The 21,598-nt window shown below is 37.0% G+C and overlaps 2 protein-coding genes across 4 annotated transcripts; both read right to left on the bottom strand.

Moving 5' to 3' along the window:
• Positions 1–202: 202 nt before the first annotated feature.
• Positions 203–11,212, bottom strand: slc35f3a (solute carrier family 35 member F3a). Of its 3 annotated transcripts, none has more exons than XM_046854052.1 (8): positions 11,136–11,212; positions 10,377–10,591; positions 4,237–4,582; positions 3,857–4,076; positions 2,957–3,082; positions 2,652–2,844; positions 2,406–2,495; positions 203–1,729 (listed from the first exon to the last, which is right to left on the bottom strand). In XM_046854052.1, the coding sequence occupies exons 1-8, from the start codon at positions 11,138–11,140 to the stop codon at positions 1,491–1,493; spliced, it is 1,434 nt and encodes a 477-aa protein (XP_046710008.1). In that variant the 5' UTR covers positions 11,141–11,212; the 3' UTR covers positions 203–1,490. The 3 variants fall into 3 exon arrangements, with proteins under 3 accessions (XP_046710008.1, XP_046710007.1, XP_046710009.1); XM_046854051.1 differs by lacking the exon at positions 11,136–11,212 and adding an exon at positions 10,924–11,063; XM_046854053.1 differs by lacking the exons at positions 2,406–2,495; positions 11,136–11,212 and adding an exon at positions 10,924–11,063.
• Positions 11,213–14,928: 3,716 nt separating this feature from the next.
• On the bottom strand, positions 14,929–20,999 carry kcnk1a (potassium channel, subfamily K, member 1a). The gene is made up of 3 exons (XM_046854713.1): positions 19,802–20,999; positions 16,892–17,287; positions 14,929–16,759 (listed from the first exon to the last, which is right to left on the bottom strand). The coding sequence occupies exons 1-3, from the start codon at positions 20,154–20,156 to the stop codon at positions 16,506–16,508; spliced, it is 1,005 nt and encodes a 334-aa protein (XP_046710669.1). The 5' UTR covers positions 20,157–20,999; the 3' UTR covers positions 14,929–16,505.
• Between the last annotated feature and the right edge of the window lie 599 nt (positions 21,000–21,598).

The raw sequence follows: 21,598 nt of genomic DNA on the forward strand, positions 1-21,598 counted from the left end.
CTTTTTTCAGTCCTCACTCTCCTCCTCTTCCTCTTCACCTCCAAAGCTATTTTACAGACCACCATTTAATGCTGTCTAGCTACACTGTCCCCTGCCAACCCCCTACAGTCTACAATCTCCTTCAGGTTGCATCTCCATAGAACATAGTCCACCTGTGTGCACCTTCCTCCACTCATTTATCATCATCCCTTCAACTTTCAGCTCCATGTTTATCACCCTATCAGAAACTCTCTTAACCTCCACTACATTCTTACTGTACTCTTCCTTTAGGATCACCCCTACACCATTTCTCTTTTCATCCACACCATGATAGAACAGTTTAAACCCTCCTTAATTCCTTATTCCCTTTCTACTTGGTCTTCTGAACATACAACATATCTACCTTTCTCCGCTCCATCATATCAGCTACCTCTTTCCCTTTACCAACATTTAAAGTGCCACCCCCAAACATCCACTCTCCTACACTTCTCCTTTCCCTGCAGATGTCTTCCTCCTCTCCTTCTCCTCCTTCGGCCAACAGTTGCCCAATTTCCACCCGTACCCTGTTGACTAACAATACCTGTGGCGGTCGTTAGTAACTCGGGCCCGACTGATCCGGTGATTTGGCACGTTTTATGCTGGATGCCCTTCCTAATGCAACCCTCCCCATTTATCAGGGCTTGGGACTGGCACTAAGCGTGCACTGGCTTGTACAACCCTAATGGCTGGGTTCATCAAGCCATTCAGTAAGCCCTTGTATATTATATATACTTACTATAAATGTTAGAAGCACAGTTCCATACTCTTATTCTTTAGTGTTTTATTTGTTCTTTATCTGTTTTTCAGCGTGTCAAATAATAAACAGCTGTCATGCCTTACAAAGGTTTACAGTGAGCCACAATTCCACAGGAATATAATAAATACACATTGCCATTGTTATTAAAATACATAATCTGAATTATTGTTTTGATGCTGAGTGTCCATGGGTATCATGTTTCTTGAAATTAGATAAAAGGCATAAATACCACTATATATCTAGATAACCAATTTGCATATATTTTGTATGAAAGCAATAGTGTGAAGGCTGTGGCAATGCACTGAAATTGAAGATAAGTACTCTGTACAGTTTATGCATAAATGCTTTCAGTCCATATATTGTCATTATATGGTATAATATTGTATTAGAACATTCTATACGGGTTAAGACTGAATGATATATTTGTTAAGTTCACAATAAAAAACAAATTCAGCATAAATTATTTTCATCTAGAACTCTGAATTATGCAGGATGCCACATTTGCAGTCTTGTGCTTTGATGCAATAAATAAAAGATGCAGTCAGTGCTCATCTTATTTCTTATGTTCTGACAGTCTCTAGATATCATCAGAAGTACTGCATAGTCCACTTAATCTTCAGTCCTACATAGATTTATCTTGCTATGTAGGTGTTGTTATTTCAGTCACATGGAGGTGATTGCAAAGCTCCTCTCGTGACATGAAGCAAACACCATCTTAAGGAGTTTTAGGGTTGCAGTTTCCTGTCTTGCTAGAGTGAACATTTTGTATTTCAATGTGTGTGTCTCTGCTTCCCTCTTGTGGCTTCTTCCTGTTATAAAACATAGTGTGAAGCTGCAGCAGATACTGATCCCAGTCCTCTGGCAGAAGCAGCAACAGGAAGCCCAGGCAGATGGTGGACATGGCAATGATACGCACACTGTTGAACTGGATCTCGCACATGTAGCTGTCTATTACTGATAGAAATAAGAAAGAAGTGCAGAAATGTCATGGGTCATTTAGATCCACTTTACATTAAGTGCATCTAGTATACAGTATTTGCAGTTAAACATACAGTATACAAGCAATTATAATGTAACCACTGAGGTTTGTTTAAATAAACAAGTGCACCTTGACAGCGCTAACATGACATTTAGAAGTTTGTTTGCAAAACTGACTGATTACTGACTGACATACCACTATAACAGGACCTAGTAAAGTTGTTCATGTGCCTTTTAAGCAGAATTATTAGCAACCACAAATCATCTATTATATAAAATTGTAACATCTTTTCACAAGCCTTGATTAAAAAACTGTAACATATGAACGATTTATAAGCAACATTTCTTTACAAATTAAGGATATTAAACAATGATGTGACAATGTTATTTCAAAGATGTTCAGTTTGTCCAACTGAAGGAATTATATTAGACTTATGCAAATACAGATACAGATGTAGATAGCGGCATTTTACTGCACCCCTAATGTAAAGTTCTTAGTAGTTACATTACAGTCGCATGTAACAAAACAGGTACTATGTGCAATGAATTGCAAAAGCACTGCCATATTTGACAAGCAAGTCTTTTCAAATATGGGGAAACATTTATTGAGTCATAAAGACATCCACGTCACACAGGTATGAGGGCAACTCACCAGCATTAACAGGTACACTGAGGACAATGCTCAAAGAAATCAATGTAGGAAGCGTTATCAAAACACCAAAATTTACCAGGAAATTGAACACTAGGGCACAAAACAAGAAAAACAAGACAAAACATTCAATTTACAGAAGTACACATGTATAAAACAAGTATATGCACAATAATAATGGGTGACATCACAAGTCATGTGTGTGTACATTCACATTCCAAAATGTACGGGTAGCCATGATAAATTTACCCAACAGTAGAGCAGCTGTATAGCACAGACTTTGCCAAGGTATTTCCGTGGGCGAGCCAAAATCCTCAGCTCCAGTGAGGATGAGGATGAGAGGTACAATGCTGACAAAGACCATGTTGGCTCCTCCAAGGACAGTCATGTACAATGCAGCCTCACCTAGCTTGGCACTACCCAAAACCAGCTTAAACAATACCTGCAGAGAGAGAAGAGCAAGCTAATTAATCATTCGGTAGCCAGTCTCAGCATAAAACAGTGCAGCATTTTAGTGCTTAATATGAAGCATAAAGCTCTGTATATAGTGTTACCTTGTATATGGCTGCTGTTGTTGCAGATCCGACCACCAGGGAAATGCCAATCACAGAGTGACTGTGGAACCCATCAGCGTACGTTATCATTACTATGCCTGCAATAGCTAAAATAGCTGCAACAATCTACATGCAAAGAAGAAACAGTGATGGATTTTTTTTTTTATTTGAAGACAGAATCTTATATATCTACAATATTAAGTGACCACATCACATAAGCGCATAGTAAAAAAAAAAGGATATAATATTTATCTTTGAACATTATCATTAAACATTATGAACATTATTTCTAAATGTATATTATATTTTCTTCAGAGTCTGTTCGTTTAAAAATATGAAATTCTACAAAATCTCTGTATATATTTGGCACCACAGGGGTTATAATCCTTTCAATCCCCTTACCATGCAGGAGGACATGTAGACCGAAATTAGATCTCTACCTACAATTAGGGGGGTTGGGAGTTTCGGCAGGGGTGGGGTGGTGGGGGGGATGTTTGCTCACATTGTATTCTTATTCTTTAGTTCCAATAGAAGTGCTGAAGGTAAAGTTTGGTTAATCTTGTCATAGACTATATGAGACCGAATACGATGTACAAAAATCAATCTTTAAAAAAAGTTGGTATACAGATATTTCTGAAAGCAATTATTTATTTCGCTGGAGGCTGTTATTTGTGTGCCACTAAAAATGTGTGTGTATATATATATAAAGGAACATCTAAATGACAATAGATTTGAATGTATATAAATAGATTTTAAAAAATTCACAATGAACTAATGAATTTATGCCACTGTTATAAGCAACAGATATTCTGTATAGGTGTTTGGTGTTGTTTTAAGCACTCTGATTCCTTTTTTTTTACTTGATAGAAAATCCAAATGTCCTCACAGTGTCAATCTCACCCTGACACCCAGGAAGCGATCACGCAGCACAATCCAAGAAATGAGAAAGACAAATGCACGGCTACAGCAGAAGAGAGCTGAGGCATCTGTTGCAGGGATCCTGCGTAGGCCCTGCAGGTACAAGTAACTGGTGAGTGTCCACAGCACTCCAAATGGTGCCACTACTGACAGCAGTGTTTTCACTGAGAGTCCATCATCACCCAAGAACTGACAGCACTCCCTGTGTTTATGCACAGACACAAAATTCTGATCATTACTCAGCATGAACTTATGTAACATCATTGCACAGTAAACACAAGTCAGTTTTGTTGCCAGGAAAATACTTTTGCATAAGTGGAGACATAATCATCAGCTTTCCTAAGAATATCAGCCTCTCTCACCTGAATCGCTGCCGAAGGCTCTGCCTGTCCTTGCTCCAGCATACGTGGCCCAGGTAGTGTACAGGAAAAAGGAAACAGTTCCAGGAGGTAGAGAACCAGGTGAGAGTGAAGGGAACATTGACTTGTCTGAGTGTAAGTTTGGCCAGCTGAGTGGATCCCGTCCAAGACGAACAGACACAGAGAACCACAGTGACACCCCAGAGTGCCTGCCTCAGGTGGGCTACAGTCCAGCACAGACAGCACTGTACCGTCTGCTTGCTATTTTCACTCTCCACATTGATCACATTTGTTCCAATATGGCCATCAACCTTCACTTCCACTCTCTCTTTTTTCGGGTTCTCCACAACTGCAGATAGAAGACACAGTAATATGACTTTAGGGTTTAGTCACAGTTGGAAAGTCTATAGATGGACTGTTCTTTTCAAACTGTAGTGAGCTAATAGACAAGGAAGTATCCCTTGAGAAGATATGCTGAAGAATTTATAAATATTGATATATGATATATGATATGTTTTATTAAGTCAAGTGGGTTTTTATTGCCATTCTTTTACATAGCTTGGATACATTGGAGCAAAATGTAATTACTTTAGGACCATGGAGCAACATCACAATGCTGCATCATAGCTTATATCAGCTTAGATTTATACCTTTAATTATATTTGTGGCTTACATTCAGGGTAGACAGAATCATAGTTGCAGCAGCAGTCTGCACTGGTAGGTGCATTTCGACACTTATGTTCTTATTATGCTTTAACAACATCATTACTCACAGAATTAATGTGTTTGACCAATGTAGAAAGAAATTTTGTGTTGTATTGTAACCAATCCTTACCAGCTCCATACACCTGTATGGAGATGTACCTATCTATCTATCATGCATGACACAGTGATAACAAATGTTAATCAAATTCAGCATCGGTACTTATTATACCAGAGTGTCATAGAGCTGTCATTGCAACAGTCAATAACCTGAAGGTCTGAGAGGCAGTCAGCCAAAGAGCTGAGACACTCATCATTCTATCCCAGTGACTCCTGAGACTCTGCACTAAGATGCGCCCTGGGCTACTGTTCTGGCCGGGAAATAGCAAAAGCAATCACGATCAAGCATTCTGAATTACACAATGTTCAGTACACAGTAAAAAGTATTGCTAAAATGTTCTTTCAATAATTCAGAATTAATTTTAAAACCAAATAGCATTTAATAAATCACATCATAATATATCTTTCTATTGTTTCCACAACAATCTCATTTTGTATATAAGAAAAACATTACAGTAGCCTCATTTAAAACTTATCATCATTACATTTGTTTGCTCTTTAATTGTTTACCTTGCAATCATACCATAATTATAAATATTTATCCCACTAAGAATTTTAATTTACTAGTGACTAGCTAATTACAGCTCGTAGAAGAAATGTCTGCTGGTTGGTTTACAAACCTGTTAACTGAAATGATTGCACCCATCATTCATCACTTTTTTTATTCAAATGTATATATATATAGTAGCTACTATTCTACTTGACACATAGACATCTAATTGAACAGGGTTAATTTGAATGTTAATTATGAAAAAACAAACAGGCTCATGATAACTTGGACCTAACATTAGTACTATGTCAATGAAAACGTGTCCAAAATATCCAGAATATTACTGGTCATATCTGAGTAATGAGCCATACACTAATTTGACTAATGACTAATTTGATTATGTAAATAAATTAATTTGTCATTAGGGAGCTCAAGAAATTTATTCTACAGTTAAAGGGTTCCCTGTCTCCAAAATTTTGAGAAACTCTCATCTCAAAGTATCCTTAAACTACTTGTATAATTGAAAAGAAAAAAAAAAATTCTTAGAGATTTTACAACGCATTACCATTGTCTGCAGTTCACTGAGCTCTCTATTTGCTAATCCTGCATATATTGTATGAATGAAAAATAAAATAAATGAAATAAAAACTTACATTTTATAGCACAAATAGACCCACAAATAATCCCATATACGCCAGGTACTGACTTAGAATTTGTTTGCTAGTTTCATCTGCTATTCTGCTTGATCACCACCCTCCATATTTCACCTTGCAAATCAAAAAGCACAGAGTCACTGTCACTGTCTCAAGATCAATGACTCTGGATTAGTTTACTGTATACCAAAAATCTGATGATGTATGTTAATATTAAAAATTGTGAACCAACTACATTTATATTAAATCTTACAGAGTTTGTTCTTTAGGCCTGATTACAGTATTTGGTAGCCCCAGAATCCACCAATCAGCAGCTTTAGACTTGCAGATGTAAATTGTTTAGTATTTTAGAGTAATTACTGAATAATTCATTGTAATTGTAGAAAGATATGCTTGAACATGAATTTAGTCTAAACATGTAAAGCTTATATAGAAAACTGAGAGCAAGACCGCATCAACAAGCTGCTCTACAGAGTTTAGGGTAGAGATAAAAGTTGTATACTGCTTTTCATTACTACACTACACTGCAGAGGGAATGCTGCATGAGAGTGCATACAAATCAGCCTAGGCATACTACACTTTTCAAGGCAAAGAATTAGATCCCAATTCAGAAAATCTTCCTCTACCACTGATAACATCAAAAATAGCATCAGTTATTTTTTATTTTTACAGTAAACCCTTTACAGTAAACTCTCAGGAGAGGTAAACTCAAACATGAATCTATAGTGTTATTAGAGGTAGCTAGAAATTAGTATTACTAGTATTACTGATTACTTAATGTTCTTCAGCAAACTATACACTTCAACAATGATGGCAGGTTGTGCTATTAAAGGGGAGAGTTATATCGCAATAGTCTGACAAGAAAACAAGCAATGCATTATTTCTAATGTGTCACTGGTGTAATAAAAAAAATACATTAATCAAAAATTATGTGGTCTAAGCAAAACAGTTATCCTCTTAATGACAAACAATACATTTACATACTCCAAAATCATCCTCCAAAACAGATTTGTTAAGAACAAGTGATCTGAATGTCGAAAATAAAAACACATGTTTTTGTTTTTATCTTTGAAAGGCAGTGGTGCTTGCACTACCCCAGCACTTTGTTATGTCATCTCTAGTTCCAAAGTGCACATTAAGTATTGTTCAAATTATAACATTTACCATCTATCCCATTTTTGGTTTAACCCAAATGACAAAAAGTCACTGTCCAAGTAATGACAGACAGTCATGCTTTTGTATGATAGAGGAGTGAGGAGAAACAAACTGTTGTTCGTCATATGCACAAGTTGTTAATTTCTGATTCTGTACAAAGTGAAAAGAATTAATACTTTTGTTTCTCTATAAATATATAGCAAGTTGTTAAATATGCCTGTATGTAACAGATACATGTACATTTACACATAGCCGTGTGCATATGATACACAATATTATTCAGCTGTTATTTATTAGTAAGGTAAATATTTTGTGTCACATAGATGACCACTAAATTGTTGTAAAATGTTTTACAGGCCCAACATGCTTTGTGTGTATAACTAGGTGAATATGTTCATTATTTAAGTAAGAAATACCCATATGGGTATAAAACATTTGTTACAGATGCACCAATATAACACTGAGTAAAGGTATCTGGGACAATGCTGGCCTAAAACACTTAATCAGATTCACCTGGGATTTGGCATACTTTCTAGTCCAAACTTGAACATGAACATCAAACTTTATGCTGGTTGTTATCTGTAATGTTTTGCCTAAAGTCAGTTTCAGAATTATTGGTGCTGATTGTAAGGTGATAAAAAATGTCTTTGTGGTTAAACTTCATATCTTAATCTTGCACTAAAATCTGAGACAAAACAAACCTTCTTATTTAATCCTTAAAATTATTCTTCATTAATCTTCTTTTAAAACAACAAGTGTAATTAAATTCTTATTAAACATTTTTTAAATAATGAAATGTCACTGCAATTGACAACACAACAAATTCTAATGAAAAAACTGTGTTCTCTTTGTATTTGATGTTTTGTTCTGAGTGTTTAAGAATTCGTAAGCAGCTATTGGTAACTTCCTGTTTCACTGGGATATAAATGTGAGCTGATGCAGAAGCCAAATTCCCCTAAACACAGGTGGCTAAGACAGACCTTAAACAATGGGGTGGCCAGGTTAGAACCAATGACTTGGATAGCATCCTTCAATCTGAAAAGAACTCTCTCCAGTGCTGGTGGCCCTACACCCTATGAGAATCACTGACTTATGTTTTAATATATTTTTGTCCCAATAGAATATTCTCTTCATTTCATGGCCTCTCTCAGTGCGCTACTGTAAGGAGTGTCTGCATACATTGGAATATTTCAGCGAGTGTAGGAAGCAGTTTGGGACGAGCCTGGAGAGGTGGAGGTACGTGCTGGAGAAAAGGGGAGTGTGTTAGAGAAGTAAAGAAAAAAATGCAGGCAGGGTGGAGTGGGTGGAGAAGAGTGACAGGAGTGATTTGTGATAGAAGGGTATCTGCAAGAGTGGAAGGGATAGTTTGTAAGACTCTAGTGAGTCCTGCTATGTTGTATGGTTTAGATACAGTGGCATTGTCAAAAAGACAGGAGGTGGAGCTGGAGGTAGCAGAGTTGAATATGCTGAGATTTTTATTGGGAGTGATGAGGATGGACAGCATTAGAAACGAGTTTATTAAAAGGGACCGCGTATGTAGGATGTTTTGGGGACAAGGTGAGGGAGGTAAGATTTAGATGGTATGGTCATGTTCAGAGGAAGGGCATGGGGTATATTAGTAGAAAAATGCTGAAGATGGAGCTGCAAGGCAGGAGAAAAAAAGGAATAACAAACAGAAGGTTTATGTCTGTGGTGAGGAAAGATATGCAGGTAGCTGGTTTAAAAGAGGTAGATGTAGAGAACAGGGTATTATGGAGACGGATGATCCTCTGTGGTGACCTCTAATGGGGACAGCCAAAAAAAGAAGAAGAAGGAGGCATGTTGCTAGGGCCAAAGGTATCTGCCATAAGAAATCGCCACTGCTGGCTCTTGTACAGGAGAGTACAGGAGAATGAAGCTGTTGCTTTAACCAATCAGATTTTGAGTTGGAATTACTGGGGCTATCAAGAAGGCATTCAATAATGTTGGCAGTTTAACGTACTCTGATTGGATGGTCAGAGAGCGCACTATTCTGAACCAGCGGACCGCATCTGTAAAAATTGATTTGGTTGCAGGTATATGTACAAGGACATTAAATAGACAACCTTTTCAAGAAAAGCTGAACAATTGTTAATCTTTTTCATGAACCATTTATACTTTTGCATTTTCTTAACTGTAGAATTTGCACAAAAACACACAATTTGCCTTCATTTCAAATACCTAAAAAAAAAACATAATGCATGGAAAAATGAACAAAAATGCATGAAAAAAATGGGGTCATTTTATGAGGTCAATATTGATGCTTCTGCTTTATTGATGTATGTGGGTGGTGTAGATGTGGCTGCAGTGAAAGCATCTAAATTGTGTAAATTGGGTTTCTTGCTTAATTTCCATTCATTCTCACTGCATGAGATACTACATGTCTGTGATGCAGCGCTCCGTTATGCTGTGTTTTTGTAAAATATTGATGCTTTCTATTGTCGTGGCATCATAATGATTGTAATGATTGTATGATTGTATATAGGCAGGACACCACTGAAGGACATAAAGACATAAAACGCATGGCCCTCCACTGCTCTCTTATATAGTGGAGACAAAAACTCATTTAGTTCACTAAATTAGTACACTTTTGAGTGCAGCATGCTTTGTAATGACCAAGTATGCTCAGAGAAGATACAAAATAGAGCTATAATTAAGATCTTAAAACTCTCAAACATTTGAATTAAAAGCCCTAAATGACTAAATGCGCAACACAAAAAGATATATATACATATAATAAAGGACAAATGGTCCCTTTAAGTGTGTAATTATCTAAAAATTCTAGAAAATTCTGGGAAAAGAAAAATAATGTATGGTGCAGGTGTTATGATTATGGTGGGAAAAAAAAGATGGAGTGCAAAGTGGTGTTAGAAATTGGGAAACACTTCGTCAGATGCGCTTGGGGGTATTTTAGTATGTAAGTGCCTGTGATCCCTGGGATTGCCTGTAATATAATGTTATCATTATGATTAAAATGATGTAATGCTGTCTTTGCGCTGTGTCACCTGGTTTAGAGGAGCTCCATGGCTGGTAGCCGTAGTAGCCCGTGATCCTGAGGATGCGCTCCTCGATGGACGCGTTTTTTATGTCCTCCACCGAGCGGGAAGACTTGAAGTCCTCCTTTATATCTTCTTCGACTGCCAGGGATTTTAACTGTCGAAGTTGGGGGCTGATGTCTGACAGACGGCGTGGGCTCGCAGCCGGTGATTTCCACATTCCACTGAGCAAAACAAAGGGGACTGCAGTTTAGTACTAATGCATGCAGCAAACCCAGAAAACCTGGCTGGAGATCAGCACCGTGTACACGGGACAACAACACGGTTAACCCTCAGCAGAAAAGCTACTAAAATCCACATCAACACGATATCACACACAAACATATATATGTTTTTTTTTTTTATCGATTTATGTACAAATAAAGCAAATACCTTCTAACCTCAACCTCTTACAACTTATTTCCAAATCTTGATCACACTGAAAATCAATCAAATCTCATTCGACTCAGCTACAGAACAAAAAATAATAATTAATGAGCACCACAAAATAACTCACTCGGATAACTTTTCCATCCAATTCCCCTATGTGCATATTTGAGAGAATTAAGAGGAGCCTGATTGGTAGAGGCAAAATCGGTGCAGAAGGACCGCGTTCATGCGGCGAAATGTCACACAGTCACTCTCTCACACACACACACACACACACACACACGCTGCGTAGACAGGCGCGACACACACCGTGCCCAGACATGAAAAGAAAGTATTTACCCCATAGTGCCGCTGCGTCTCTAGGTATATACTACTGTATGAGGAATACAGCAAGCTGAACACAGAGCACAGCCAAGCGACACATAAAACATCTACACCCTGCAGAAAGACCCCCCCTATTGGGAGTAGAGAGAAATCACACTAAAGCCCTGAACTGAGTACTGATTTGCTCTATAGCTGCAACTCTCCCAAAAGCAAAAGCTCTCAGCTTAATACAATATTTACTATAAACAAATAAAGAATATGATGATATAAATGTAAGATTGTTGTTTATAGAAAACATGAGTGATTATTTAGAGTATATCACAAAAGTGAGTACACATCTCACATATCAGCAACCATTTTAGTGTATCTTCTCTAGCGACAATACTAAAGAAATTAAACTTGTATATATTATAGTCAATGTGCAGCTTGTATAGCAGTTCAGATTTACTATCCTCTAAAAATAAATCAACATGCCGACATTATTGTCAAAATAGCTGGCAACAAAAGTGAGTACACCCTAAGTGAACTTGTCAAAACTTGTCAATATTAACACCATTGTTATTTAGCACTGCCTTAATCCTCCTGGGCATGGAATTCACCAGAGCTGCACGGGTTATTGCATGGGTTCTCCAGAAGTGTTCAATAGGGTTCAGGTCTGGAGACATACCGGGCCACATTATTATCTTCAGCTTCAGCTTCCACAGCAAGGCAGTTGTCATCATGGGGGTCATTATTATCTTGGAAAACTGCCGTTCAGCCCAGTTTCTGAAGGGAGAGCATCATGTTTTGCTTCAGAATGTCACAGTAAATGTTAATTAACAGCAGCTCCCCAATATCAGCAGCACTCAAGCAGCCCCACACCATGATGCTGCCACCACCATGCTTGACTTTAGGCAAGACACAAATTTCTTGGTACTCCTCAGCAGGGCGTCGCCACACATACTGGAAACCATCTGAGTCAAACAAGTTTATCCTAGTTTCATCAGACCACAGGACATGGTTCTAGTAATTCATGCTCTTGGGCATTTTGTCTGTTTGCTGGCTTTTTAGTGAGTCAGCTTTAGAAGAGGCTTCCTTCTGGGATGATGGTCATGCAAACTGACTTGTTGCAGTGTGTGGCGTATGGCCTGAGCAATGACAAGTGGACCTTTACCTTTTGCAACCTCTAAAGCAATGCTGGTCACAGTACTGTAACTTAGTTTCAGGGTGTTACTGATCTTCTTATAGCCTAGGCCATCTTTGCAGAGATCAACAATTCTAATTTTCAAATACTTTCTTTGCAATGAGGTGCCATGTAAAACATCAGTGGTCAGTATGAGAGAATTGTACTCGCAGCACCAAATTGTACCCACTCTTACACAAGATACACAAATGATAAATAGGACATGTGGCTTTGCATGGTTACACAACATACAGTTATCACTAATGGTGTAATCATCTTTGTTGCCAGCTATCTTGACATTAATGGTTGTATGTTGAGTGATTTTCAGAGAACAGGAAATCTATATTGCTATACATTGCACATTGACAACTTCTACAATATAATGTACAATACAATGTATTGTCCCTTGAAAAGATATAATAAAATGGTTGCTAAAATGTGATGTGTACTCAAACAGAACCAAAAAATTTTGTTCTCAGCAAAAATGACAAAAAATACAAAAATGTCATAGCACCAAACAACTGCTGAATATTGTATTTTATTTCTAGCTTTTCTGAAGCTAGAAAAAGACATCCAAAAAATTGTACAAATTGAAGAATCATTCACACATTTGTAATTTCCATTCAGCAAAGAAACAGATTTTATTGCTTTCACATTTTCATTGACATATTTATTTTCTAGTTTGTTTGCATGTACTGTATTATTTAAAGTGTTTTTGCTGGACAAGTGAGCTGCAGTGAATGCAGCAGCCAGACAGCAGAAATGAGGCCTATGGGAGGCCTATGAGTGCAGTAGGCGAAAGCGACCAGGAGAGGCAAGTCAGGGGTAAAAATCAATAAGACACACAAGGGTCTCTTCGTCTTACATCCCTATCTTAGCCTCAATCGGTCCTGTCTAAGCTTCAAGAATCTTTAAATAGATTGCTCAGGATAGTGTGGGAGCCAGGTACAGAGTTGCAGAGTTATCACATCAATTATCCCAAGTCATGCTGTACTTTTTTATTAATTTCATCTGTTTAATGCATCTTTTACTAGTACTGTAAATCACTATAATATGATGTCTTGTATTGTTAGTTATGTTTAGAATATTTTTAAATAAAACTATTTTAAATGATATGGTCAAATAAAATGACTGGGTTACAGGGTTATGCCTGAAAAGCATTTTGGGTATGTTTGTACGGCAACATTCTAACCAAATCAGATCAATGTGCAATCTTTACATACAATATAATTCAATCCTCTACTCTCATAAGGTTTAAGGAGCAAAGCATTCATTACTGAGGCGTGTTAAAACTCCAAAACAATCATTTAATGTAAAAAGTTATCAAACATTTTAATAAAGTAACAAGAAAAATTTGTTCTTCTTTCAAATGCATTTATAAGTTTATTTTACATTCTGTACCACAAATATAGATTTAGATATTCAAAAGTAATTCACTTTACCTGTGTGTCTGTGACTGCAGCTGTGTGGAAGTTGAAGGAGTTTGATCACCTCGCTGCATTGCGCCGAAACATCATGTGTGGGATCTTCACCCAGTGTGGCAGCATCACTGCCCTGAGGCAGGTTTTGAAAGATGGCTAGTGGTGCAGGTGGGTGTGTGTTTGGAATAGGGGAGGGGTGAGCTGTACAGAAGGGACTGATCAAGATGAACTTCCTCACCTCCTGGAAGCTACAGTGGAGACCTGTGCTTAGTCAGGCAAAAGGCTCTGACAGTGCTCACTAATAAGCAGCGAGACACCTTCAGATGAACGATGCCTCAGGGAAAACATTCGTATTCACTCTGACACTTTCAACTCCATTAATACTGAATTTACAGCATGATATTTAAATGACTGACTGGCTTACTGACACAAAAGTATTTTGTAAAACATTTACAGTTTTATTTATATATGCTGACTTAATGTTTTTAAAGCTTATCAGTTTTAACCACCATGAAAAACACTATATCAAATATAATCATATATGTGATCATAGTATCTACTGTAGATTATAACTCTGTATTTCCCTCTGTTACAAACAGCTAATTGAATGTTTTTTCTTTAGTACTTTTTTTTGTTCCATGTCAAATAAAAAATTAGTTAATAAAAAATTGTCAAAAAAATGTAATCTTATTATTATGTAATTGCTGCATTCTTTGCTATTTACCTAGCAAAAAACACCAATGAACTTAATAGGACGCTTCATAATGCTCATATTTATGCAGATACAACATTGTTCATCCCTAAACAATGCAGAATGCAAAAAATTCTTTTGATACTCATCACTTCAAAAATGATGACAACTGCAGGATTTTTTGTGTAATCTGTTAACCCTGATGCACTTTCAGCAGGAATATTAAAATAGCACATGTATTCACTTCCTGCAGCAGGGTACACCTTCCTGCTTATACACCTCAGCAGGCATAATGATACACTGTCAACAAACAGTACAGCTGCCGTTGGTCACAAGGCCAGTGATCCAGCAGTTCACCCAAACATGGACACATGACCTCGCAATAAACTCTACATGGTTTTGTTTGTACATGTCTGACATCTGGCTGATGGGTATTATGTTTGCATGACTAACAAATATCTAGAGATGCAAGTTCTGCCCTTAGGTGATCTCGTTTTTACAGCTGAGTATATATAATGAACTCTATAATAAAGATTAATCAATCAACTGTCCATTTATTACAGTTTAACATTTGAGCACAATTTATTCACAGATCTTAAGACTTACAAATACTAATTCCAACATACAAATTGATCATATGAATTTTAATAGCAGTGACTTTTCAATACCCTGTTGTAAAGCATACATTGTATTCAGGAACTGTAACATATCAGCTATCAATTTATATGACAAATATTACACAGATTGCAAAAATATTTATATATTATCCCAGTCATGGGAATTGTAGCTTCAAGATACAGTTTTCACCAACACAATTTCCCGGAGTCTGTAAACCTAAAGCACCTTCATTAAACTCCTAATACAATGCAAAACAGTACTCTCATGTGTACAACTACAGTATGAACTACTGCAACAGCAACACATACAGCATGAGAATCCATTCTATTTCAGTTAACACAAATTGTATATGAATTCAGAATAAGCAGCATGCTTTCACCTACATACCTGATTTGTCTGCTTTATAGTTGTGCCTATAATTTACAGATGCACCTATATTGTATGAAGTCACTAGTCTGCATTTGCTCACAACATCAATAAACTATCATAATGACATAATATTAAAGCAACAGTCAAATGTTTGGACACACCTTATTCAGTGCTTGTTTCATATTTGATCTACAGGCGGATTTTTCTTCTTACTCGAAACATGATTGATCTTTTGTTTTTTTATTCTCATCTAAACTCTTTCTAACTCATCTTAAATGAATACTGTGCCCATTTACAAAAGAAATTACAATTAATAATGTCCCCCAGACCCCCAAAACTTTTCAATAAGAGCAATTACAAAAGGAAGAGGTCTTCAGCAAGACACACCATTAAGACTATTTTTGTTACAGATCTCAGTGTCATTTATTATGCTATTCATTCTTTAAGCCGACTTTAATATGTGGCTAGTGTCAGGGTATGTAACATGAACATTAGGTAACAGTAAAAAGCTGTGATCAAGGCTACAAAAAAATCTTGTGCAGTTTATTCTCACTGCATAATTCCATACATGTTACTTAATAACATTGGTGACCTTGTTATTACTTTTACATGAGGAAAGATAATATAATTTAAAAAACACCCCTCTGGTCTCAATATGTGTGCCCAAACTTTTGACTAGGGTTTTCGCTGGATCATTACAGCTCAGTTGTGGCACTCACACACACACAGGAAAAAAGTGCTTATTTAAAACCCTTATCAATACACGTTCATAGAATGATCAATGACATTAATTTTTCATTAATGACAATCAACACACTAGATACATATCCCAATTAAATCCCTTTCAATCCCTTTTAACTTGATATTCAATAAACTGCATGTCCTTATAGATACAGAGTACCTAAAACTTATTGATTAATGTCTACTAACAATGCCAAGATTTTAAACTGTTTTATATGATATCTAATAAGTTATTACACAATTACAACATATACTATGATTACTACAATCATGTGTCTGTTTTCAAACGTTAGCATGTAGTCTAGCCATTATTTCAAGTACCACTAATTTAATTCAGAAGCATTTGATTACTGACTATGTAGATTTGACTATTGCTTAGGACCTTACCTAATGACAGGAGTATCACTGGCTGCTATTGGGGATATGTCGGGGGAAAGATCTGTCTTATAGTCTCTGACTGGGCCTCCTTGGTCAGACATAGATGTAAAAGAGAGATGATCATGTTCCATGATTGTAAGCTGGTCTTCTGATTTCTCTTTTTTGAGGTAAAAGATCTTCCTTAGTTTCTTCAACTGCTGAACCTCACACAATGTCTCCAGGACTACCAGCATAGCGATTAAGCCCAGCAACAGATAGACTGAAGAGAAAAGACAGATATATACTGTAACCCTGGCCACACGACATCTGAACACAAAACACATTTATATGCAAGACTAATTTAGTTTATATTAAATTACAGGTGATATTATATACCATTTTTCACACCCACCAGTAATTCCCACTTTATAGAGATGCCTGAACTTCTGGTTGTAGCCCTCTCCTGGCACGTAGTCACCCAGACCAATGGTGCTAAGTGAGATGAAGCAGAAGTAGAAAGACTCCAGGAAATTCCAATTCTCCTCCATAACAGAGAAGATTACAGCAGGGATGAGGAAGAAGCAGGAGACCACGATAACGGTTAACATGAGCGCATGCACACCTGTCACCAGAGACTTGGACAGACCCCAGCGGAGCTGTAGGAAGGCCACAGGCCGTCGGGTGCTGAACACCATGACCCTCTGCACCACTGCAGTCAGGAACAGGAGGGTGAATGGGATCCCAACCACAGAGTAGAAGATGCAAAAGGCCTTTCCCTCATCTGATAGGGGCACTGTGTGTCCATAACCTAAACACACAAATATATAGACCCAATAATTTTTTATTTGCATAGATGTACAATATATTAGTGCAAAAACATAAACAAAAAACATACAGTGCCTGTCAAAGTTTTGGAAACACCTAGTCTTTTACCATTTTACATAGATGTGTCCAAATTTGACATTTTTAGCTCTAATAGACCTTATGTAAAACAGTCAAACATAGCGGTGGAAGCGGGTTGTTTTGGACCAGGGCAAGGTTGGAGACTTAATCCAGGTGAAATTAATACTATTCTAACATGGCTTCCTTTCCATAACTCAACACCATGCAATTCCATCAGGACTATTGCTAATTGCACCAACTGGGGGTCTTAGATGAACTGAATTGCAGGGTCAGAAAAAAAATATCCAACTGGCAAAGAACACATTTACAAGAGGCATGGCATAAAATTTTAGCTGAATGTTTGGAGAACCTAGCTGTCTGGGAGCCAAGAGTGTGTAAAGCTGGATTTTTTCAGTAAAAATTAAGTTTAACATTTGTACATTTATGTTTTTTTCCTTTGTAAATCTTCATACCGGTAAGTTATGGAGATTGTTGCAAATAAAAAAGGAACATAAATGTGTCTCTCAAAAACAATTAACAGCTAGCTGTTTGCAATCCTTTTTTGCACTATGTCGTGCAAAAATAGTTACATTGCCATCCATGGCAAATAGTGCAAAACAATGTTTTTAATGTCCTTTGTATCAAAAAATAAATAAACATTTTAAAAAAATGAAGCTATTAGCCTACAACAGAAACATTATACGTATGAAAATTATAGCTTACCAGTGTCTCCAGTTCTAGCCCCTACTAAATTCTAGATAGCAAATAAAGAGAGATTAGATGGTTAGCTAAGGTAATATTTTTCATTTCTATTTTCCCCATTCTTTTATAAATCTTACAAATGTTCCCCGTACGGTCAGCAGCACAATATCTGTGATTTTTCAACCCAAAAATAATTAGTATTAATCAGCGTCTTGTTCTTCATTCTACTGTGATATACTAGACTTTCATTTCTGTTTTTTGGGTTTTTTTGTTATTTATTTATTTTTTCATTTAATTTTTTATTTTAATTTCAATGCTTTGCCTATAAAGTCCCCAGCATCGTACATGACCTGTTCTTATATTACCAGCAGATGATAACACAGTATCTAGGTCATCGTTGCTAGACAAAACATTTCCATACTTCACACAGCCTCAACATCTTACTATCCTCTACACCCATTTGATCTTAACTGATCAAACCAGATCATTTACATACCTTCCACACATTATTATTTCCACTTACAATCTTACAATTATTCATTAAAGATGCAATGATACTATTTCCATTCTAAAATACAATTCTTAAAATCAACATTTTATTAATTACACAAGTAATGCAGGTTTTAAAAGCAGACGTCCCAATCTGCATAACCCACAAAGTTAAAATCTACAGAGCGCCTGCACGTTATGCCCCTGCTTAGATACTTCAATTTAATTCAAAATTGGGGAAAATTTTGTTGAATAATTTATTTTCAAGCTATGGTAAACATGGAGTGATTTTTGTTTTAGATTTTAAACCTGGTTTATAGCTTTCATTCATTTATTTTGTGTAGTACATACAAACACTTTTGCATTGTAAATTGAGCAAGCATGGTGTTAACTTTTTGTCATCCAAATCAGTCAGTATTTCTCATCTATAATTCAAAAACAAAAATAGGGTTCAAAATATTATTATGAGAATTGTGAACTACTGAAACTGTAAAGCCAGTACCTTGGATCAAATAAAATCCTGACCGCAGTGTATCCAATAACATTTATATCATTATGATGCTACACTTTTATACTATTATTATTTTGCAGGTTATATGATGATGAACATGTTGTTCTATCCATTGGGAGTCTACTTAATCTAGGCTTTAGAACAAAGCTTATTATGTTGTACAATAAAAAAGCCTCATGTAGGTTGCTGCCAGGACATGATCCCTATGTCAGATTAAGTTACTTATGTCAAAGAAACACAACACCAACCTTTCCTTCAGCCAACCTTCAGAAGACTGCAGTGCTGCATGCATTGGCCACTAAAAGTCATTTTGTGCTAATGCTGGAGCATCTACGTGCCCTAGATTTGTACCAGTCACCTTGTTCTTATCACATTTGCTGGAGATCATTTGTATTGACATTGTATTTGATCCCAGTTTAACTATGAGATGCGCCAGCATTATTGGATTGAGTAATTAAAAAATAGACACCATTACTCATTCACTTTGATATACTGCCCAAAGAAGAATGTATGAATGAACGAATGAATGAATGAATGTATGTAAGACTTTCATTTCATCACAAAGAGAAGGCCAGGGAACGAGAATGGTGTTGCTGATCGGGGCCTATTAAACAACACACTCCAGGGTGTTGCAATCAAAAGCAATGCGTCTCGCGATGGACGTCAACAAACAGGAAGTACTGAAAATATGTGAAAGGACACGCTTTGCGAGAGACTATTTTTGGTGGCCTGACTCACCTGTCGTGGAGAGCACTGTGCTTGCGAAAAACAGCGCTGAGGTGAAATCCCAATTCCAGTTGGTTGCGTTGTTATTTAACACGGACACGCCGTAATTACTGGCCTCCAGCGCTCTGGCCAAAAATGCCTCCAGTTTCTCCTCGGATAAGCATTCATTCTCACGGAGAAACTGCTGCTTCGCATCACTAAGCTCTTGTCGGAGCAAGTCTTCATAGGGCAATTCAACCAGGGAGAACACGACAGCCCCGAACACTAGATAGAGCACATAGGAGAGAAGCAGGAGCAGAAAATAGCACGTCGATTTGTTCCCTTCAATCAGACGCGAGCACCAGTTCCCACAAAGACACTCGAGCATTTTCTGTCACCGGAGTGATGACAAAGTCAGGTAGCACCTCTGAAGCTATGGAGAGCACACCGAGCTCTGTGAAATTAAAAGACGCGGCGGTCTCTGGCGCCTTCGGGCTGTTGTGATGTGACGCTAGAAGGTGATGTGAGCGGTGTTCAGTGGTCTGAGCGCATGGCGTCGCTTCCTTCCACGCGTCACCTCGCTCAGGTTCAGCCCATAGGACAGAAGCAGGGCGCGTCCTGGGTGCTTCTCAATCACAGCGCTGACGTTTACTGTAAACCTAAAGTAGCAAGGAATTTTAGACACAAAACTGGCATCCACACCCGCATAACTGAGGAAAAGGTCCCCACCTTCGGGCGATGATAACAATAAGTGAACTGGCTGAACTCGTTCACCATGCTCAGAGATTAGCATGAAGTGAGAAAAGAGAAGCGGCAAAGAATATGCGTCAGTGGGGCAGGGTTTAGCACTTACTACCTTTACGTTCTGCTTTATTGTGCTTTCAGGAAAGACAATTTTCTTTTGGGTTGAATAGAATCCTCTAGGCAGGTTGAGGGTTTAAAGGGTTTAATCTCCTGCAATCTGATCATTGTACATAAACCTTCATTATACAGCATTGTGATTTTGTACATAAACACTACATTGCATTTCATTAACTTTGGAAATGAACCTACAGTGTACATTATTGTGACTGTCATCAGTGTGATTGTTGTATATAAACCTACATTGCAATTCATTGTGATTGTTGTATATAAACCTACATTGCATTTCATTATGATTGTTGTATATAAACCTACATTGCAATTCATTGTGATTGTTGTATATAAACCTACATTGCAATTCATTGTGATTGTTGTAAATAAACCTACATTGCATTTCATTATGATTGTTGTATATAAACCTACATTGCATTTTTGTGACATCATTATGCTCAAACCTATATTGTACATCACTTTGTATGTTGTGCATAACCCTACAGTACAATGCATTTCATTGAGATCACTGAACATTAACCTAAATCATTGTAATTCTTGTACATCAGCCCAATGAATATCACTGTGGTCCTTGAACATGAAACTACGTTATACATTATTGTGCTCATTGTACACAAATGATCATTGTAAGCTTTGCACAAGGTGTGAACCTACTCCACAAGTGATGCACACTGTGTAGTTAAGGTTTTTTTTTTTTTTTAGAATACTGTAGGTGCACTTAAAGCAAAATATAAAGTGTATATATATATATATATATATATATATATATATATATATATATATATATATATATATATAAAGTATATAATTACTGATGAGATCTTTTGCTATTTTTAATTTGACAATATATTCTGTACACCAACAAGGTGGACCAACAAAGTATGAGTGAAATGTATACACTATCTCTAGCAACACTGTTCTTGTTGAAAATGTTATAATTAAGATTTGTTTATTACT

This window comes from Silurus meridionalis, chromosome 7, assembly GCF_014805685.1.
Source record: "Silurus meridionalis isolate SWU-2019-XX chromosome 7, ASM1480568v1, whole genome shotgun sequence".
Lineage (NCBI taxonomy): Eukaryota > Metazoa > Chordata > Actinopteri > Siluriformes > Siluridae > Silurus > Silurus meridionalis.